Source organism: Parambassis ranga, chromosome 21, assembly GCF_900634625.1.
Source record: "Parambassis ranga chromosome 21, fParRan2.1, whole genome shotgun sequence".
NCBI lineage: Eukaryota > Metazoa > Chordata > Actinopteri > Ambassidae > Parambassis > Parambassis ranga.
This window is the reverse complement of record NC_041041.1, coordinates 10,502,487-10,524,648: the sequence shown is the minus strand read 5'-3', so window position 1 is coordinate 10,524,648 and position 22,162 is coordinate 10,502,487. Positions and strand designations below refer to the sequence as shown.

At 39.9% G+C, this 22,162-nt stretch overlaps 3 protein-coding genes and 1 long non-coding RNA gene across 5 annotated transcripts; 3 read left to right on the top strand and 1 right to left on the bottom strand.

Moving 5' to 3' along the window:
* The first annotated feature begins 561 nt into the window (after positions 1-561).
* tmsb4x (thymosin beta 4 X-linked) lies at positions 562-1,787 on the top strand. Its single transcript, XM_028393786.1, has 3 exons — positions 562-717; positions 1,193-1,305; positions 1,388-1,787. The coding sequence occupies exons 2-3, from the start codon at positions 1,206-1,208 to the stop codon at positions 1,417-1,419; spliced, it is 132 nt and encodes a 43-aa protein (XP_028249587.1). The 5' UTR covers positions 562-717; positions 1,193-1,205; the 3' UTR covers positions 1,420-1,787.
* Positions 1,788-12,226: 10,439 nt separating this feature from the next.
* egfl6 (EGF-like-domain, multiple 6) lies at positions 12,227-18,965 on the top strand. Of its 2 annotated transcripts, XM_028393783.1 has the most exons (13): positions 12,227-12,577; positions 13,750-13,856; positions 14,093-14,185; positions 14,312-14,431; positions 14,519-14,638; positions 15,602-15,736; positions 15,825-15,947; positions 16,388-16,450; positions 16,902-17,150; positions 18,089-18,163; positions 18,250-18,345; positions 18,429-18,691; positions 18,818-18,965. In XM_028393783.1, exons 1-13 carry the CDS (start codon positions 12,504-12,506, stop codon positions 18,923-18,925), a joined length of 1,626 nt encoding a protein of 541 aa, XP_028249584.1. In that variant the 5' UTR covers positions 12,227-12,503; the 3' UTR covers positions 18,926-18,965. The 2 variants fall into 2 exon arrangements, with proteins under 2 accessions (XP_028249584.1, XP_028249585.1); XM_028393784.1 differs by lacking the exon at positions 16,388-16,450.
* Positions 13,738-20,168, bottom strand: LOC114426401 (uncharacterized). The gene is made up of 6 exons (XR_003669355.1): positions 20,065-20,168; positions 18,799-18,984; positions 18,605-18,666; positions 15,417-15,488; positions 14,501-14,610; positions 13,738-13,824 (listed from the first exon to the last, which is right to left on the bottom strand). It is a non-coding gene; the product is annotated as an uncharacterized LOC114426401 (long non-coding RNA).
* Positions 19,937-21,804, top strand: rab9a (RAB9A, member RAS oncogene family). The gene is made up of 3 exons (XM_028393785.1): positions 19,937-20,343; positions 20,661-20,781; positions 20,877-21,804. The coding sequence occupies exon 3, from the start codon at positions 20,916-20,918 to the stop codon at positions 21,522-21,524; it is 609 nt and encodes a 202-aa protein (XP_028249586.1). The 5' UTR covers positions 19,937-20,343; positions 20,661-20,781; positions 20,877-20,915; the 3' UTR covers positions 21,525-21,804.
* The last annotated feature ends 358 nt before the right edge of the window (positions 21,805-22,162 follow it).

The following is a 22,162-nucleotide window of genomic DNA, read 5'->3' as shown; positions in this document are numbered from 1 at the left end:
ACTGCACACATTGTATCTCTATAATCTGTAAGGCACCCTATATATAAAAACAAAATGTATTGTACACTCTTCTATTTAAGCATTTTCTCCTTTATTTCTTCATTCATAATTCATTATAACTGAATACAAACACAAGCTGACACATCCTAAACTTCGCACCATTCCTGTATCCACACTATAAACATTTGTCATTGTTTAGAAGTCTGATGATCGTGATCGTGATCGTTGTAGTTACTTCACCTATCCGCACGGTGTCGCCACAGCACGGACCAAATGGACTGCTGTGTAGAAGTGAAACTCAAAGTGATCGTCTCACTCAGAATGTACTTTGTAGTTTATATTCTGTGCGCTTTTTGGCACATATGGAACCGTTGCGATGTACGCACGGATTATATTGCGTTATGAAAAACTGAAGAGACTAACAGACTATTTTCACTCACCTAATGTAACGCAGGTTACTTTAGGTGAGTGAAAAAATGTTACCTTTTTTCAAAAGGTGATGATTATACGAAGAACATTACGGTTTGTGGAATCAAAATAGTGCATTTGTTCACGCTAAATAAAAAAAAAAACAGTTTGCACAAGAACAGACTGGACGTGACGTCAGAGGCTTATTTGCATAGATGCAGTATATATCCTGTGATTCCACCTCAAGCCATTACTCTGCTCCTGCGACGGTGAGGCGTGCGTTCTGTGACTCCTCTGACTAAACTCCTGGTAAGTGTTTCCGTGCGCATAATGTTCACTAGAAGTCTGAGCATTTGTGAGCATATCTTCAGTTAAGCTTTCTGGCATTCATCCACGTTAGATGGCGTCAGTATATGCGTGAATCCCCGGAATTGAATCAGAATATGCCCAAATGTTGCATTAGCGTTTGTTGCTTTTTAAGATGATGACAAATGATGCACGATTTATCATTTAGTAGTCATGTGTTTAAAGTGACGCCACAGCGCATGTGCTCAATGTTGGAGATGATTGTGCGATTCATAAAGAAGGTACTCACAGGGCGGTGGTCCCTGCGTCGCACACTGACAAAGGTTTTCTCAGGTTGCATGCCACACTCCTTCATGGTTATTTCTTGTGTACAATTTCTACATTTAGGCTTCACTTATTAAATGGCCTCATAGGATTCCTTCCATGTTACTCAGGTGTGCTAATTGAACCTAATTAAAAGCACCTTATTTCTTTTTAGAACCTCTGTAGACATGGCTGACAAACCTGACATCACAGAAGTCACAACCTTTGACAAAACCAAGCTGAAGAAGACGGAGACTCAGGAGAAGAACACATTGCCGACCAAAGAAAGTATGTATATTTCTTCCAGTGATCTTAATCTGGAGCATTCATTTCCTTCAAAAGTTTTAAAACTTTGTTCCTTCTCTTGCAGCCATCGAACAGGAGAAGCAAGATTCATCATGAAGACCAGTCCTCCTTCACGCTGTACATTCCACAAGCTTTGCATTTTCCTACATTTTCCACCATGCATTTAAAGTTGCAGTATTTTACTAATCGATTTAAAAATGGCTGTAACAACCCTACACCCTTGTCACTTGCCCAGATGGCTCCTTTTTTGTACAGTAAGGAAGTGTGGCTTTGTGCCAGTGTGGGTTCCTGGTCATCTGTTGCTGCGTCTCTATCTCCATTGTGGCACTGCTGAGCTGGTGTGTCGTCAAAACAACTGACAGCTACACATGACTGTAGTCCTACTCTGGCCACTTGAGTGCTTAACAAAGCAAGATGTTTTGTTTATAAAAAAAAAAAAAAAAAAGCAAATCTGGAATGCACAAGTTTGTTAAATATGCAGAATAAACAAATGTAAATGGAAGAAAGTGTCCTTGTGTTTTTGTAGGACTTCTGTTAATGCTCTGCCCCACCCAGCCTGAGATGACTACAACTTGAGCATTAAACCAGCCAAATGTAGCTCTAAGCCTGTCTTCCATCGGTCTGAACTGCGGATTTAAATCTTATGATGGCAGTTTTAAAGAAAATTGTGAAATTGATAACTTTGCGGCTATTAAAGAAAGTGACAGACGGCCGACACAACTATTTGGCAACACCCTGGCTGACTAGCTACATACGCACTGGCCCCCCTACTTGTTGATTCAAGACAGTCCTGTGCTTTGGAGGAAAGTCTTGTCTAGTCATGCACTGCATTGTTCCTTCCTTGCATTTGCTTCAGGCCTGTGTTAACATCAGTACTGTGTAAGAACACATCCCAGCAGCTTCCCACTATGAGGCATTTTTGAGATTGTATCCTGCTCCGTAGATCAGATTACAGGTAGAGGAGTGTGTCTCTGGTCACTAACTGCTGGAGAAATGGATCAACTAGTTTTTTTTGTTAGTAATTGGCAGAATTGTTGTACGCGTACTACCACTACCTGTACTGTTATCACAGATAACACACATACGTAAAAGCAACGTAACTGTCTGATACTATCAAAAAAGATCTGAACATCGAACAAATTTTTGCCTTGTCGCTAAGTAATCATGTAAGTAAAAAAAAGCATGGTGATCTCATTTAACCATAGTACTGACGCAGCAGCAATATTTAGAACGTGTTGCTACCGCCAAAGTTAAATAAGAGAAAGAGGGAAAAAAGAACTTGTTCTACCTCATCCTGCTGCAAAGGGACATCAGCAGGCATGGGGGGAGTTATTACATAATGCAATGTGTCTATACAACATAACAGCTGTGCTGATGAAACAACAATAGGCTCTGCTGAGGGACTGGCACCAGTTCACATCCATCCTCTTTCCCCATGAGGCTGCATTTTAATCTACGGTCATTTTTAGTATGGGAAAAGGACATGTTTATTTTTTAAAGAGGATAAAAAGGCAGCACACATCTCTGATGTCACCCTTCCTTAAACATCCTCAAGCGCAGTCTGGTGAGACAGCAGCTTCAGTATGTGCTTATGGCCAGTATTACACATTACAATATAGTAGTATTTCATTACACTCACTACACACACTGTCTAAACTGCCTCCTTTCTGACTTTAAATCCTTATATTCTATCAAAAAACAAATCTGATCCCCTTTGGATTATGAGCAATATCTTCTCTAATACCTTATTTTTATTATTTGTATTGTTTCGGTGATTGTGCATTCCATGATGGTGTGTCCATGAAAAGGAATGCAAAGGACTCCAGGGCTTTATCGTGGTGAACTTGGTGTAAGCCACCAATCAGCCATCTGGCATTGTTGTGACGGGCACATTCTGGAGCGCCTGTGACTCGGACAGACTGCAGCCCACTACAGAGAACACAGATGCCTCTGAGACGGCCTGTTTGGCTGCATACTGTACGTAATGTGCTTCGATGAGACCACACTGACACTGCTGCTGCCCAAAAGCAGCTTATACTGTTCATCTATATTCAATCCATAACTTGTGAAATGACACATCAATCAATATCAATACCAATATGATTGGTAAAAAAAGTGGCCTGCATAAAAACATCCAACATATATGTTAATAGATAGATTTATGATGATTTGAATCTACTTATGTGTGGAAGTCATGTTTATGCTCAAGAACTTTAGCCTGCAAACTATCCAATTTAGCAAATCTGATATGTCCTCCTCTAAATGACCGAGACCGAGATCTGGCTACTTAATTATACTCACTCTGTAAAGTTATCCCAAAATACCATTAGAGCATTGAAATTATTGCAGCATCTAATGCAAACTTATGGGGTTGCTCTTCCTAGGCTAGCTAAAGTAAAGTAACAGTATGCCATTTTAAAAAATGTGGATACTAATCTGTACTGTAACCTATACTGTACTGTAGCCTATTCTTTTTATGTGTGCACGAGACATTTGCGTTGCATACAGCCATGTTGTTGTCAATGTGCTTTGTAAGCCAATGCAGGCTGTTCCCCTTGTGTGCACTGTGAGTTTGTGGGAAATGGTGTGAAGCTATGTAAAGAGCAAAGACGTCTTTCACAAGTTTTGCTTTTGACATATTGGCAAAAACACTGAGCTCTGTTATTGCAAATAAAATGTTTGCTGGTGTGGAAGTACAATACAGTTAGTAAAAACCAGAAAATCAATATACCATCGCCTAATACAAAGTCTTTTTTTGTTAAGCAGGAAATGCTACAGGGGAAAAACAAGGCTTGTTCCTACAGGTTATTATTTTTTTACATGTGAGAGGAAGTGACAGGATCTCACAGCTGTTTGCAGCAACACGGTGAAGCTCATCTCTGTGTCTGTGCCATTTCCCCTTGTTAAGCCTAAAACTATGAATACCCAGTCATCTTTCTTGCTGTGTTTCCATGGCAGCAGAAAGAAATTCTGTATGTAAAAGGAAAGGCCTACTGTTGTCAGCATGTGAACAGTGGGGCTTACATTAGTGTACATTAGCACAGATATAGGAATGGATCAATTTTCAGATGGTTTTTCGGTAGCATTAACTCTTTTCCTAAGAAATTTAGTGGATATAATGGCTGTTTCTATATCAGTATACTTTTTGTACTAAACCATTTTTGTATAATTTAAATGTGCACCCACTACAACTGTTTCATTTTCACCATAAATATAAGAAGCTGGGACAAAAATGTCCATTCAACTGCCTCTTTATGCTCTTAACGCAGAGTGCAAGGAAAGGACAATTCATCTTTGTCTTCTTTTTCATGCCCATGGTGGGAAAAAGCAGTTCTCCCATTGTGTGAAAGGTGGACACAAAAGCTGAGGGTGTGAGCTGGCTGAGCCAATGACACACCATAGTGGTTCTTATGTGTGACAAAGAAAGCATGAGATCACCAATGTGACAAAGAAACGAGATATCTGCTGCAGAGTTCTAACAAACTAATCAATTATCAAAGATATTGAGACGGCTATGTGTCATTGGGCACATTTCGATTAGAACGTCTAGAATAAAAAAGGATCTGTCGATTATTAAAAAATAGAATAAATATAGAAGACAAGCTGCTCAACCTGTTTCGTTTTGTCTGGAGGCTTTATGGCTTGTTAAAGTATCGAAGTAGAAATTCCTTCTCAGCAGAGAACGTAGGTAGCTTGTTTTACCTGTCCCCGAGAACACCATGTAATGGGATGCATGCAGGTCAGTAGATAAAACATAAAGACTCCCAAACTAAAGTATATGAATAGACAGAATGAACAGAATCATGCCATCTTAAATGAAAAACCAAAAACATACAGCCACAGTCACAAAGAATCTTTGCTATAAGTAAAAGCAAAAAGTAAAGTGCCCTGTCTTTACTTTTAATGCCTTAACATGGCATAAGCCAAACAGATGTCTAGAAAATCATGACAGCCTCTTAGCAACACCATCAAACTGCACTGACAAAAAGGAACAGGAAGTATATTAATACCTGCAGTTGCCTATGTTTGAAACACTGCTTTTAGGCTTTTAGGGTATCTACATCTACATAACACAAACAAACATCAACAATCTAGATTGCTGTTGAAGTAACGTCTTAAATACATGATAATTATAATGACTAAATTACACAGATTTGGCTAAATTACTCTGATTTTTTTAATGGGCTGAGTTAAATACATCCTAAAAATAACCTTTACAAAGTGCTTGCTACTTCTTTAGCTTGCCAGACTAGATATGTGATTAACTAGGCAGATGTGTCTTGAGTGCAGAGTTTATATGTGATTCAATGTGACATGTGCATGCAACCTTACAGCTGCAAGAGAGAGTCACCCTGGTGCGCACAGTAGCACGCCAGCTGTGAGCTTGGTAGCCGAAATGCCTGTCTTTACTACCAATACTCTCATAGTATATTATATGTGTATGAACAAGCAGGAATAAACTTTAGTGGTACAGATGGAGTAAGCCAAAGACAAGGTGAGGTTTAAGATAGTTTGATAACAGTAATCTTTGCCAGATAAAAGCTGTTTTCATCCGAGGCAGGAAGTGAGAGGAGGGAGTGTGAAGTGAGGTGCTAGTTTGCATGTCTTTAAAGGGGAAGGTTAAGTTTGTCTGGCAGTAATCATGTGATGTCAGTTGTGGAAATGAGTGTTTGGGGGCAGAAACAGAGGGAGAAAATGGACAAGTTGCAGCACAGACGTGTCTTCTGTGGTCTTTGTTTACCACATGCATTTATGTGGTTAATACCTTGTCAAAGTCACACATTTAAACTGAGAAAGGATAAAAAAAAAGGTGACATGAAGTGAGGTGAATTTTTTTCCAGAGAAAATTTGGTGCCTCTGTCTGCCTGTCTAGAGTTCAGATTATGATCGATTGCATTGTGATAGGTATCCATTATTGGACATAAATCTGTACTAAAGCGATTGCTGTACAGTTGAGCCTTTTTCTATTTGCGTGGATCATCACACCAGTGTAAGATAATGCTCTTGACAAATCCTCAAAGCTCCACATGTCTCAACTTCTCCCTCTTACACAGTCAGAATGATGGTGCTGTAACATACAGTATGGCTTTCTCAACTGCTAATTACTCTGTCAGCACAGGATTAACATTTCCCCAAGATGGTACTTAATATTTTTGAGGCTGACAATTTGATTTTTATTTTTCTACAGCCTAACTAGGCTGTAGGTTCAAGCTGTGTCTGAATTTGTCTGAAGTTTCAAAGGTGTATAACAGGATGTGGTTAAAGAGCTGCAGCACTATACTGTAGAAGCAAAATTCCACTGTTATATTGACAGAGCAGACCATGCTGTGATAGTCTTGTATAGTAGTATCCATAACATCAAAAATGTGCCCGTATGTAAGTTTCACATGTGTTAAACAGCTGTTCAGGGAAGTCTAATACTATGTTCACATACGGTTTTAAAAAAAGAAGCATGCATACAGACGTATACTGAAGATTACGTGCAGTGGTACAGAACACAATGTGCTGACCACATCATACGCATAAGATGTGACACTTTGCTGCTGCTGTTTGTATATTTAAAGAACTGATGATGCTGTGAGTATTTCTAATGTCCTACAGCAGAGCATTGTTGCACTTTATAACTGACAAGTATGCAATTTCTGCTTCCTATTGAAAATCATTTTCTGCAAATATGAGTCTTCTTCAAATCCTTGCTATAATTTTGGCTGTCTCTCAGCTTATGTTGTTATTTGAATAAGAATTAAACTGAAACTCATCTGGTGGTGGATTTAGACAGCTTGATGAAAACTGCCTGAGGAATGTGCTTAGTGATCAGTCCTCCTGTAGTCCTGGTCATATAAACTATGATCTAAACTGGGTGTACAGTATAGGCTATTGGCCAAATGCAGAGGTTTATATGTGGATCCTTCATAAAGACTTACAGCCACTCTCATTATATCTATTACACGCTATGCCCATGTTTGATTGTTGTCAAACAAGGCAAGTAAAGCGGGTTTTATCTTCCCTTAATTATTGTGAATATGTGTGCGCGCGTGCGATTGTGAAAGCATGGTTTGAGTTTTTAAACTGTAACATCCAGCTTCTGCTATTTATGACATTTTCTCTCTTCCTTTTGTTGTGGGCTGTTTCCACTTCATGCTGTGCACCAGAGCAGCAACATATACAGGCTATACTCACTTCACCAAATTTAAAAATAAACAAACCAGTGCATGCTAGTTTACAAATGTCCTCATGTATGGGATATGTATAAATGAATACATGTTATATAGCCCCCTATGATAATACAGTATGAAATACCATGTCTGGATATTTATTGTCCTTGTATTTGGTGCATGCCTGCAGCAATAGCTACAGATCTCCTAACTAGAGAAACAGGAAATGAAATGTGGATGTTTTCATTTTTGTAGACTTTAACTGACAACAACACAAATCTGTAATAATAGAACAACCATTATTATTGGGAGCCTTCAATCACTAGGATAGTGGAGAGTTCTTGAACACAGACATAGTAAGAGTTAAAGGTGATACTGCAGCATGTCCTATCCTGTTAGGCATGCAGTTTAGATGATTGCTGCACTAAGGTGAGGTGGGTTCTATTCTCAGGCTGCATAGTTGTGTAACTATACACGGCACAAACTGCTAAAGTTCAGAGGAATAAAGAGCAGCTTTAAACTCTGACCTTCAAGGTCTTGCTGCTTTAAAAGGTTAAATGGTAAACTGAATCTGCACCAACATCAAAGAATAAAGGAAAATGCAGCGTATAAATCTGTGGTGCCCTGACAAGAGGTTTCATTATCACAGTAACACAACAATAAAGTGAAATTTGCAGGTGGAAAGATGGACAAAAAACTAGACTGTCTATAGAATAGAAAGGTGAAAAGGGTGGAAGCTGCTGTGGAATTCTCTTATGCCCAAAATGTACTAAAAAAAGGCAACAAAGACAATTTAAAGTATTTATGTGAGACTTTTTAAAGCTTTCCTGAAAAAAAAATGCTTCAGTAACTTTATCAACAAGAAGCAGACAGCGACTCCACAAGCAGTTCAGACGACATTTTACACACTGGAGAACTTTCTCTGGAAACAACTTGCATGGACAACAACAGCTTTGATACAAACTTCACAATGTAAAGTACAGATTGAGTTCTAGGTGGGTGTGGTAGTGAGTGCCGAATCAGGTGAGCAGGGCGGGATGAGTGCTGACTTGCAATTTCCAGTTACCCTAAACAGACACACCACAACAGTTATTAAAATTCAACATTCTGCATAATCACTGAGAGAGATGACTTGCAGATGCAATGTCTGAGATCTGAATTTCCTTCTACCTTAAGTCAAAAAAGGTATCTACACAAAAGGTGAATAGATTGCTTAAAACTGATATGAATTAAGATAATGTCACATGGCAGGAAGTACAGGGGGAAGTTCCCCATCAAGTAACCACAGGTTTAAAGAAACAGAAGTCAATGCAACATTTGTGGATTATAGTATATGGTATATATGTCTATATATGTTTACAGTGTCTGGTTTGTTATATTTGATTAATTCAGCATCTGCCATAAAGGAGTTACTTATTAATTCATTTAGCATTATACCAGCAGACAACGGCTGGTCTTCTCATCTAATCCAGAAAGCCGACAATTAACTCAAGCAAAACAGCTGATACAGCTCAATAAAACATCATCATCAAAGCATGCAACACACTTAATATTCTACTGTGCTGTCTTTGACTACCCATTAATAAGTAATGCTGAGCAATATCAACCCTCATGAGAGGTCTGGAGCTTCCCCCATCAAGCCACTCTCACAGCATGTCACAACGGTGTCCACTGTTAAATTATTAATAAGAGTAGGTGTCCAGCTGAGACCAAACCCTGCACATCACACTTATCACATTTTGTGTGTGTGTGTGGGAGCAGTGGCCTATCATTGTAAGCAGCAGGCATTCAGGGAGGAACACCTGCATTTAGGAGCTGCTGTGTGTGAATTACAGCAGGTTTCTGGTGGGTCAAAAGGAGGACAGGGTCATAAAATCCAATTATCAGTACAACATTGAGACTTTGCCACTATGAATGTTGTTTTATTTTCTAATTTGATGTGCTGTTTCTACTTTCATGCATTAAAAGCGCACTCATTACCAGTTAGTTATCATTGAATCAATGGTTTGGTTCTCTGTCTGTCACAAACTTTTGGCATCACAGCTACTCCAATCAGAATTGCACACACCCAGTCAAGGTCACATCTGTTATTGCAGGGGGAAGTAACAGCTCCCTTCCTGTGAAACACAACAGGACTTCCAAGTGTTACGCAGTTGAACAAAGTCCTTTAAAATGTGACTGTTACATAAATTATGGTCAAATCTAGACAGCATTGCTCTAATGTATTTAAACAGCATAGCACATTATCTTGCAGTGGCCCATTTTCACAGCAGTTCGCATTGTTTGCAGTGCATTCATTGTTCATGCCATCTCCCACTCAAAGCAGGATGTGGTCATGTACACACATCACTTTCAAAATAACTCTTCAACAGCAGTGTCTCTCCTTTTATAGTAAATGCCTTGCTTATTATACCATCATCAGCCAGAGTGAGGGATTCTTAGTGGATAAATATGTGTGCCCGCATAAGAACTGATTTTCTCAAAAGGGTACAAGTATCAAGAAGAAGGAGAGTTACATGTCTGTCATGGCAAGTTTTAGCTGTATTGTCAATTCATCATTTTAAAAAAGACCTAAGTTATAGTTACTCAGTGCTGCAACAAAGTCCTGTGGCACTTGCAGCCTTATTATGAGGCCAATTTTAAAACGAAACAGAACAAAGACATAAATAAAGACAGCTATCATCATCAGCACAAAAAACTATGAAACTAATCATACACTGCCTGGATGCATGTGTTATTAAAAGAGTTACAGGAAACAGCTCAGTAAACTGCTGACCAATCATTAGTTGCCACTTATTTTAATTTGCTACACTCTCATGTACTTTCAATCAGGATGTGATGCAGTTTCCTTCAGTCAAACCAAAATATATGTACACGATGACATCTGGTGGCAGCAAAACATAACAACACAATAAATCAATTCTGGGGCAAATTCAACTACATTTTCTAAACAGTAAGGTGTGGTAAAACTCCTCAATTATTTGCTGCTTATATGCAAATTATAGAGCCTTTTTACAAATAACCTACTGCACAAGTATGTTATGGTGTAAGACAGTATCCCAACATATTGTGCTACAAGCTTTATCATTACACAGCTATGCCAAGCCAACACTTCATAAAATCTTTACATCTTTATAAATTAAGCATTTTTTTTATTTTCTACCTTTATTACAGCTTGTCTTTTTGCCTGGTCTTAGTTTAGAACAGCTGAGGGCGCTGTTGTCATCAGGTTGACCCAACATCTACACCAGTATCACCCACACACTGCAGCAACACCAAGGAAACAGCTTTGATGTATAGTATGCATGACCCACATGCTTGAGATATCTGTCATATAGAGTCACATTTCAAACTGGAAATGGCAATGTGTGAGTGTAAGAGTCTGTGTGTGTTTGTGTGTGTGTTATCATGGAGCACAAAAGCTCTTCCTAGGATTCAGCAGTGGTAAAAGTTCTGTGTATCAGATTGAACAAATACAATTAATTCATAGAGTTGTCATCAAAATAAGCATTCTCTGTCTTCAAAAATAAAGATTTTAACATTTAACAAAGCAAGTGCTATTAGTATGAAAAGTGCTTGACTAGTGTTTGTCCTGTTACCACAAGTCAAAATGTCTAAGGCCTTAAAACAATAAAATAAAAACCAAACTTCTTAAAGAAGGCATGCCACATACTCTAAAACACACATTAATTATAATGTACTCAGCGGAAACAAGTAGGTGGTCCACATGGTCAAACCACATGGAATCAACTCAGCTTGTGAAAGGCAGTTTGGTTACAGATATAAAACTGCAGAAAGAAAGAGGGAGGAAAAAGTGTTCAACTGTGATGACCAGAGCCTCTATAAAACATTAAAAGAGGTCGTCGTTAACTGATACACTACAACATACATTCTAGCATTGCCACGGTTTACTGCCGCATATTTGAGTGACAATTGAATATTTTCCTGCAACCACACATGCTGTAGTTATCATGCATTCTCATGTCTTAGCATACAAAAATTGCTGCATGTGGGTTAATAATTTCAGATTCATTTTACTATTGTTCAATGACAGTGTTTAACTGCTAACTTCCTTCTCATCTGAAAGCTATTTCCATTGCAATTTCAAAACCATCTTGTTAAGCCTCTTGACGTGGTATGACACTGACTAGATGTGTGTATAATGTGTAAAAGATGCAGATTTCGAGTCCACAGCAAAAAAAAAAAACGTACAACACAGGAGAGGCACTTCAACAACACACCAAACCCTGAAGCTCCGACAGACACACTTCATTTCTGATGTAACAGAAGCACGGGACCAGATGTTGGAGCTGACTTTGAAAGTGTGCAAGCTCATGAAACACTTTTATGGCTGAACTTGGAATAAACATGTGTGAGAGAGGAACACTTTATGTGCTACCTGTGAGGAAGACATCAAAGAGCACTGCAGCTGCTAATGACAGGCCTATGCATGTCTGAGATCCACAATTAGCTGATTCAGGTAATTATTTAAAAAAAAATAAAGCAAAGAAAAAGCACTGAGAGGTTAATGTTACTGCAGAAAAAGCAGTTGTTAACAAGTATAATCTTTCTACTGGTGATCCACAAGAAAAGGTTTAATGTAGTCCTGTGTTTGAGTGAAGAGAGGAGAACCCCTAAACTTACTCCCCACCCCCCTTACAAACCCACTCCTACCTCCTGAAGTCGCCACCTATCCGTCTCAGTGTCATTTCACAAAGTGTCAACCCACCTCTGGAATTTCACAGAGGAAGAAGGAGAAGCAAATTATGGGACCCAGAGTCTAGTTACAGCATTGAAACAGTGTGAGGGAGTTCATTTTCCCCCCCTTGGAGGAGACTTTTGCTTTGTGTTCTGGAAATCCATGAAATCCAGCGTGCCTTGTGTTAAGGATCAACTGAGACTTGTTTCTGTCTAAGCAGTTTAGTGAGCGTAAGCCCGTTGGAGGACTAGTCAGAACTCACGGCAACCAAAGTCAGCCCCTGTGGGAGACAAAGCACCACGGCTGCTCTCGGTGATAGACAAGACATGCAGCCGTTTACTTTGGTGGGTGCGCTTTTTCTCCTCATCTACATCTCTACTGGGAGTTCAGAAGCCCACAGGTAAGTCAATCAAGTAGAGCAATAGAGCATGAGATGATGTGTAGTGTGTTTCTTCCCTTAGATCTCCAGCAGGTGGAAACTTTCCTTGGATGTTTACTCAGTAAAGAGGAGTCAAAAAGATGTTCAAGTACTGTGTGATTTCTGCAGGGAGCCTGGATGCATAAAACATAGAATTGTATACAATTTGGCCCTTCCTTTAGAAATAACTAACTCTTTAACTGCAAGTTTCTTTACATACCATGATTTAGAATGGAGTACCATGAACCCCTGTATTTTGCACTGAATTATGTGCTTTAAATCTTTTACAGGATAAACAGTTGTTTTGCTGGTATGTACACACTGCTGCCCTTGCTAACAGAGAGTGGGACATCTAAATGCGGCACAGCAACTGTTAATAACCATGGAGCACCTGTCACAGTTAGGAGCCCCACTTCTGAAGGCTATTCTGGTTGATTTCTATCAAGTCTCAGATTCCTCCAGTCCATGTGGAGCCCAAGCTGCTTTTAGGATGCTACCTTCAGTGACACCTAAACATCTGGGATATAAAAGATAATGATGCTAAAAATGACAGATAGGTTTGAGTGTGTCCAATGCTTGTTACATTTAGTTACATATAATGATGAATGGCCCATTACAGAAAAATGCAAATTTAATTAACAGGTTAAAAATATGTATATGCAATGTAATCTCTATGGCTCTCGGTTATTTTGAGTGAAATGCAGACTACGTCTGAAAATAACTTCAGAAACTCAGACAAAGATCAAAACATACAGTTAAAAAAAGAAAGGCGGCGCATGAGGTATCCCTGTGCAACAGGGGATGTGTCTGATTAGTGTGTTTTTCTCATCTGTAGCCTACATCCTGTCAGCTGGCTGTTGCTCCACAGGGAGCCCAACTTCTATCACTAAGGGAGCCTGAGCAGACACTTTATTTAAGCTGTTTGTGTTTGGGCCATAATTAAAAATGGATGCCTGAAAGGCTTGATTTGGGAGAGCGTAAAGCGTGTCTGGATTTGTTGTTTTTAATAAACATGAATTTCTAATAACCTGAATTTGTAATTTTGTTTAAAGGCCAAATGTACCTTTACATGTTCTATGCTGTAGCCAGAGTGGGTTAAAAAAAAAGAGAGAGAAGCAAATCACACATCTTACCTTCTACCCCACTCTCTGAAGGCACTACCGACAAGTCCTTACTGGAAGCCAACCAGGTGTGTGTCGCTATGGCAGGAGACTGGAGTGTTGCTATGGCTGGATGAAAAACAGTAAAGGGCAATGTGAGGGTAAGAAAAGCCTCGATTCATGTTTTTTTACACAAAAGAAATAAATTAAGTTTACTGCCACAGTGATATTCTTTTCATGATAGATATTTTCCTAACCCAGAATGTTGTGGGGGGAAATTACAGTCTAGATTTAAAAACCATGCCTGCATGATAGAAACGTGTGGTTTGACTACAGTCCATCACTCTCCACAACTAATATTTTCGTGGTATTCTCTTCATGCTAAATGTTTTACCAGCTCAGTGTGAGCACGGATGCAAGCATGGAGAGTGCGTTGGCCCCAACAAATGCAAGTGTTTCCCAGGATACACTGGAAAGACGTGTAATCAAGGTGGGTACTTAAAAGTCAGGGTCTGGAAAACCATCCGTCATAATGGGAACAAGAGAAAAAGATTGTTTTAACTTACATTTCTGATTTTTAGAAAAGAAATAGTTCAGAGATCATTCTTCTTTCTAGATCTGAATGAGTGTGGTTTGAAACCTCGTCCTTGTGAGCATCGCTGCATGAACACCTATGGGAGCTACAAGTGCTACTGTCTCAACGGATACACTTTAATGCCTGATGGATCTTGTGCCAGTGAGTCTGACTGTCCTCGCAACATAATCTGAGTGGAAAAACAGAAAATAATCTGATAATGAGAGTTACTTGTGTTCCTGCTTGTAGATTCCAGGACATGCTCTCTTGCCCACTGTCAGTATGGCTGTGAGGAAGTACAGGGGGAAATTCGATGCCTCTGCCCATCTGCAGGTCTGCAACTGGGGCAAGATGAGAGAACTTGTGTAGGTGAGCAGCCACACTCTCATAACAGCAGATTGTACACAGTAAATGATCACACAATTGATCAGATTTTATACATTGAAAAGAAACAGCAAGAATTGTATTGCGTGTCTTTTGGTTGCTTCTTATTTTAGATAGATGCAATTAAATTATATTTCTTTTTCCACAAAACTGTTTGCGCTATGAATGAGCCAGCCCAACATGATCCAAGAGGGGAAGTAATATGCTGGTTCTAGAGCATTAAATTTCAGCACATCCACTAAATTCAATACACTAAAAAAATAGATCTATAACTAAAGTATGTATTTACTTTTAATGTACCAAAAGGCAAATTTCCATAGATGACTGTACAAAAGATGAACCCGATGACACAGATATACTATATATCTATTGTATTAACATGTAATTACCAACAAAGACTATGCACCAGATACAGTGGACCCCAAACTGGCTGCAGGCCCAGACTTTCAGTCACTAACCCTAAATAGAAACAAGTATAATAACATAATTATATGCTTGAATGAAAATGCACAATTTATTTATTAAATTATTGACTCAACCGCAGGAAGACTATTTGGCACAGTACCGTACATCCTGCATTAAGTACTTCATTGTGTTCGCAACAATATCATTAGCTCATTTCCCACACTCACTGCTTCCCACCTGTCTCATGGGCACCACATCAAACACAAATTAGCAATGGAGGTTAGTAGCAACCCAGTGAGAGATTATATTTATAATCACCAGGATGGTAAGAGATGAAAAAGAAGAGCTAGTAGTTTACCATGGGAGTTACTGGAAGAATCTATGCTGTTCTGTTTATTCTGTGGTGGGATTGCATGTGAACTTGCAAAACCTGCAATGCAAAAGAGAGTAACATGTTTATGGTGACTTTTATCAGAATAAATAAAATAAACCTAATAAATGTAAAATCATTTAGCTACAATTCTCCTCCTGTTATTGTTTCAGATATTGACGAATGTGTAACTGGGAAGAACCTCTGCCCATACAACAGACAATGTGTGAACACTTTTGGCAGCTACTTTTGCAAGTGCCAGGATGGCTACGATTTGAAATACGTTGATGGCAAATATGACTGCGTAGGTAAGGTATACCCGTTTCCAGATGTTTAGAAATCTACAATTGTACAATTTTACTACAAAGGGTACAAACAGTCTCCCTCCTATTGCAGACATTGATGAGTGTGCAGCTGGAACCCACAAGTGCAGCCACCATGCTTACTGTCTGAACAATCAAGGATCCTACAAGTGCAGGTGCAAGCCTGGCTTCAGAGGCAATGGCTTTGAATGCTCCGGTAAGATCAATGGTCCGTTACACAGAATTATTAGTAATCAATTAATTTTTAGGAGTGCCCTTTAATGTGTACTCCTCAAATAAAGGCATTCATGTTTAGATTCCAATAACACATGTCTAAAGCCTTTCCCAGATGAGGGTCAGTCATATAAGTCTGGTTAGGTTTTACAGCCACATATTTCATTTGGACTCGTCAAACATCAGCAAACTGCACTCCTGGCACTGACAGTTCCGTGCTTCCCGACTCCACTCCTCTGTACAGATGTTAGCAGGAGGAAGGAGGCACAGATTGAAATCACACCTGTGTAAATATGGCTGCATTGTAGCCAGTCATCTGAAAAAGAATGTAGAAATGAAAGGAAAGTAGCGTTGTCCTTCTTGAACCAGGCCCAGATGACAACAGGTGAACAGCGTAAATGAAGATGCCTTTATTTTTTGTAGTCAAGCCATTTTATCAGAGGTCATGGGATGGAGACAAAGGCAGTGCAGATGATTCCCTCAATGGTGAGAGTGCGTGGAATCCAGCTTCAGCTGTCCTCTTTCTGCCTTGCAACCCCATCAATCTTTCCTTCCTGAAAGCTTCCCTTAGTCCCCTTCCTTGCTCAAGGCTGAAAATGTTGTATGTCTACAGCAACTGGAAATCCTCAGCATGACCTTTTGTACATAAGATGTTTGTGATAAAAACGCTTGTGCATTTATGTGGAATGAATGCATCTGCATGGAATAGGATAATCCTATTTGTTGTCATAGCATGTTCATTGTTATAGTTCTGACAGAGTGGAAAGCATTTTACCTATAAACTGGTAAGTAGCTTCAAGGACATAATTAACAAGAGCCGCAGCTGCAATATCCATGAAACAATATCCAACAAACAAATATGACTCCTGGTAAAACCCTTACTACTTATGACTGCAAATCCATATGTCCAATTCTGATTCCTTTTCCTGTCCTGCAGCCATCCCAGACTCCCAAGTGAAGCCGGCTATTCTGGGAGGTAAACTGAGCAATGAGGATATCAAAAACATTATCCCTGAACCGGCCGCAACGCCGCCGCCTTCTGTACGCCAGCAACCTTTTGACTATGATGGAGACGTCTATATAGGCGGCCAGACCGAGAAACAAGCTAGGGTGTTTCCAGAAAAAGAGGAGGAGGAAGAAGAAGAAGAGGAAGACAACCAGCTCAACCCAAGAGGAGATGTTTTCGGTGAGTGTCTTTTTTTTTTTTTGCTTGGCTGCCTTGCATGATATTCATATTCTGGGTGGTCCACAGTATATTTAGCATCCAAAATCAGACTAAACAAACTCAGTGTGACTCTTCAGTACAAAGATTTGTCTCTAATGTCTACACAGCAACTGAACACAATTATAATAGGGCAGCTATAGATTAAGCCTATGACAAAATGTAGCATGCTATTAGACACTAGCCAAATACACAATTCTTCTAACTCTTTTAGTAAATCTTATCTTATCTTATCTTATCTTATCTTGTGGATCTCACTGAGAAACCCTACAAATGAGGTTTGAGCTTTCACCACTAATCTCAGCCTTTATGGAAACATCAGAGTCTGCCTAAGCACTCTGATAGCAAGAGGAGACAGGCCCCAAGACATCCATCACCTCCAGGGAGGAATTTTACTCAGGTTGGCATGTAAGAGCCCAGGGACACAACTCATCCTGGGTCTGCTTCCCATCTCCCAGGAGGAGGGTTTACAAAGCCTGCAAGCCTTTTATTATGTTTTCCCCAAAACAGCTGTTGTGCAAACAGACTTGACTCCTTGTAGGAACGTCTGTCATCAGCACTCGAGACCCCTCTAACACTAGCCCATCTGGCTGAGCAGGTTCAATAACCCCAGCTGTCACTCGTCTGCATGTTGGAGGCTGCTTTTCAGGGGGGTGATTTGCTGAAAGAGCTTTAAAATGCTTGGGGGGGTTATATCCTAAAGTTGTAGCTCCATTTCAAGACCTGAGTGACAACAGGGCAGGTCTACACCTGTTGGTTAAAAGCCCCTTCCTAGCTTTTGTTACATCATGTAAAACCTCTTCGCTGCATTACCTTAAAACCTTTTTTAGTAATGTCTTAGACACAGTTTTATATTTAGCTGAAATCCATGCATTCAACAGATTTCTCCTTCCTCCAAACAGTATCAGAGGACTTTGAGTCAGTGTTTGGCCCATCCACAGAAGTCCAAGAAATCCAAGTAGCACCTGTCCAGGAAGGTACAGTAATAAAATACATGTTTATGTGCCACTGTTGTCTGTTTTGCCAATTTTATAAATGCTATTCTGTCATTTTTCTCAACTAGAATATCTTATGGATTGCAACTTTGATCAGGGAGCATGTGAATGGGTCCAAGACAAGTCCGATGACATGGACTGGAGTGTGGCCTACCATGACAATGGTAACAAAATAATGGATGTGCACCATAAGATGCACTCAGTTTAATAATTCAGTGACTTAAATGTGCTACACACACTCTCTCAGGTGAGGAGTACTACATGGCCTTGAGTGGACTTCTAGGGGAACAAGAGGATGTGGCCAAGCTGAAGCTGCTTCTCAGTGACCGCACTCAGCAGGGCAGCTTCTGCCTCACTTTTGACTACCGTGTGGTGGGTCATAATGTGGGCTCACTCAGGGTAATGCTGGATAACATTGCTTACCCAATATGGGAGCAGAGCCAAAGCAGGGGTCAGGGCTGGCAGACGGAGCTTCTCACTGTGGCCTGGAGGGAAGAGGCACCAGAGTCTGTGAGTCACGAGTCAAGTTTAAAGTTTAAAACACAAATAAAGACATCAAAAGATATGCCCTACATTATTCACTAACTGCTGAATACTAAAAACCAAAATTCACTGACCCCACTGATTGTGTTTCAGGTAATCTTTGAAGCTCAACGTGGGAAAGGTCTTGGTGGCGAGATTGGGTTGGACAATGTTGTGCTGACCTCAGGGCCCTGTCAAGAAGATGACAGTCCTGTCTTTTAAAAAAAAATCTCCACCTTGGATCAACCATTCTTCCCCGTGGAGTCGCTCATCCACAAAGTCTAAAGGAAGGAATATGTACAATCAATACATCCTGCTATGTTCTGTAATATCTTATACACGATCTCACACAGTGCAGATACCTCTGATCTCAGGAATAGGTGGAAATGCTAACTTTGTATGGTGTAATAGTATTGTGCTTTAGTCCTTTGTTGTGTATGTGAAAGTGCATTGCTGAAGATAACTAAAAATAATCTACAACATGTAATGTGAATTCTTAGGTTCTAGCTTATAAAGCCTATGAGTATTACATGAGCAACTTCTTTGAAGGCTGTTTAGTTTAATTATAACAAGTAATGGTGCATAAATGCTGTAAAATTTGCTTTCAAGTTATACTGTATTATTACATTAAATCTGTTTTTTTTTCTAACTCTGCCTCTGTTCATTGTTTTCGTTGGATGTAAGACTATACCTACATGGTGAAGTTTGATCATGTAGGCTTTTGCAAGTTTCTGTAAACTGGGCAGGAATTTAATGAGGTGTGTAGACCATGGAATAGACACCGCAACAGAACCATAAATTTATGAATACCAGAGCTGACATTTTATCACATACCACTGCAAGTGAGAGAATCTTGTCATAACATAGTGGACTATAAAGGATTGTTTCCTTGACTACCTAGCCTGGGGCTTATTGTTTTTGTTGCTATACAGTACTTAACTCAGCTACTCACTGTATTTGCTGCTTACCCATTAGTGTTACATTTAAAATTTGTTTAACTTTCAATAACTGCCCTAACTAGTGGCGCTTTGGTGTTACGGTGTGTATAATTGCTATGTAGCTCAGAAATCCCAGAATAATTTCATACCTTCGGCAGGCATTTCAGCACAAACCTGGTTAAAATGCAACAATTTGGATAGCTCCAGTAGGACACACACCTACCTCCATGAAGACAAACAGCTTAATGTCACTCCCTGGTGGTGGTGCATGAGTAATACAAAGATGTAGCAATTGACAAGCTTGACTCTTACCGGTGCAGTGGCTAAAAGCTAGCTATAACCACCCGGATAACAAACCCTAAACGCCGCATTGTTGTCTGATGTGTACCTTTACTAATAACTATATTTCACTTGTATTATTACCATAAGTATAAGTCCCGAGGGCCTGAGCCGATACCCTTACACTCGTTGTGTGGTTGAAAAGATCACATGATCCGAGTGTGTCAGTGTAGCTATCGTTAGCTCGCTAGCAGCTAGCCGTGTTAGCACCGTCCGTCGGGGTTTACCAGGAAACGGTGCGACCTGACGTTATCGCGAGCCACGCCAAAGCTACAAGCTGTCAAACAAATGCATTAATACTATTTCACGTATTCCGTTGATTATCTGCATTTGACTCAACAGCTGCCTGACCCAGACCATAAGGTACGGTACTTACGCTACCTTTATGTAAACCCGAGCTAGCTAATTTCAGGGTACAGCCTTAACCTAACTCCCAGCTGTTTTCTTGTTTTCCTTCTCATGTTAGCCTAGCTGAGCTAACATCTAGCTGGCAGATACAGATTGCTAGTCGCATCCTTAATGTAGCTTAATCTAAAGCTGTGTTCCATTTCAAAGTGTTTTATATTAAGCGAACGTTTTGTACGTGTGCAGGTCATGTTTTATTGCAGTTGAGCTTCGCCACTGTAACTCCTGTCCTGTAACAGCTATTAATACAAAAACTGCTTATCACTGTGTTACAGCTGATTGAACGTTACATGCATGGCTGCATATATCAACATTTTACAAATAAGCATGTGACCAAGCACTGGGGTTTACAGCACATGATCTGGGCAAGTGGAGGAGGTCAAAAATCATTTAGGGGTAAGACACAAAGCATACACCACACTTCTTTTCATTTCAATATGTTATTATGGTGGTGCACCTATATATACTTAATACATGCCTCTTTCTGTCAGGTAAATTATTTTAAAGTTGTTCATCTGAAGTGAATAGCCATGACAACCAAGACATCTCTGCTGAAAGTCATTTTGCTGGGGGATGGTGGTGTGGGGAAGAGCTCCATTATGAATCGTTACGTCACCAACAAGTTCGATGCACATCTTTTCCATACCATCGGTGTCGAGTTCCTCAACAAGGACCTGGAGGTAGATGGCCGTCAGGTTACCCTACAGATCTGGGACACTGCTGGTCAGGAGCGTTTCCGGAGCCTGAGGACTCCTTTCTATCGTGGCTCTGATTGCTGCCTGCTCACCTTCAGTGTAGATGACAACCAGAGTTTCCTCAACTTGGGCAACTGGAAGAAGGAGTTCATCTACTACGCAGATGTAAAGGAGCCAGAGAAGTTTCCATTTGTGGTCTTGGGCAACAAAGTGGATGTGACAGAGAGGCAGGTGTCTTCTGAGGAGGCTCAACAATGGTGCCAGGAGAATGGGGACTATCCCTACTATGAGACCAGTGCCAAGGATGCCACCAATGTTGCAGTGGCCTTTGAGGAGGCTGTTCGTAGAGTATTAGCAATGGAAGAAAGAACGGACCACCTGATCCCTACGGACACAGTGAAGCTCCACAGAAAGCCTCGCTCTGCTGCCACTTGCTGTTCATAACATCAAGTAGTTGTCACTAACATTTGCTGTCATGCCTGTTATGTGATACGGCTGTACATGTGCAATGCTGTAGTAACATCTTATTTAAACAAATTATGCTACTGCCTTTGTGATTTGTTTTACTGTTGTAAGTTTGATGCAAATACTTGGAGGAAAAACACTAAATTCATTGTTGTCTAATTACAGATAAACATGAAAGCTCCAAACCATTGACTCAACTCTGCCACATTTAGAAAGTCAGGCCTTAAAATGAGATAAAATAAACTATGCTGTCGGCCAAGACTTTCAAAGGGTTACATTTTTCATTCTGTCATAAGGTGAATTATAGACTCTTGTGTTTTAATGTGTAATAGGAGTTGCAGATATTATATTGGGGTATTATAGACGCTATCTAAGTTTTCCTCCCAAATGTGTTAGTGCAGATCACAGATTGGTGATAAACGAATAATTAGAACGTCCCAATAACATTATTTCTGAAAATTATAAAGTAGCTAAGTCACAACAACTGATTAAATCTTGTGATTACTGCCCCTTTAAGTCCTATTCATGCATATTCTGCATCATGAATTATGAGTTATGGTTATATGCTGGAAGCGCTGACAGATAAAAGTTTCCAACCAGATAAAGACTAAGGCAAT

What these genes read in the sequence shown, in the direction of transcription:
- rab9a (XM_028393785.1), top strand. Translation starts at nt 20,916, where the DNA reads ATGACAACCAAGACATCTCTGCTGAAAGTCATTTTGCTGGGGGATGGT.
- egfl6 (XM_028393783.1), top strand. Translation starts at nt 12,504, where the DNA reads ATGCAGCCGTTTACTTTGGTGGGTGCGCTTTTTCTCCTCATCTACATC. An exon ending in TGGCAAATATGACTGCGTAG is followed by an intron (nt 15,737 to 15,824) that starts GTAAGGTATACC and finishes CTCCTATTGCAG; the next exon opens with ACATTGATGAGTGTGCAGCT. An exon ending in GGGAAGAGGCACCAGAGTCT is followed by an intron (nt 18,692 to 18,817) that starts GTGAGTCACGAG and finishes ATTGTGTTTCAG; the next exon opens with GTAATCTTTGAAGCTCAACG.
- tmsb4x (XM_028393786.1), top strand. Translation starts at nt 1,206, where the DNA reads ATGGCTGACAAACCTGACATCACAGAAGTCACAACCTTTGACAAAACC. An exon ending in CACATTGCCGACCAAAGAAA is followed by an intron (nt 1,306 to 1,387) that starts GTATGTATATTT and finishes CTTCTCTTGCAG; the next exon opens with CCATCGAACAGGAGAAGCAA.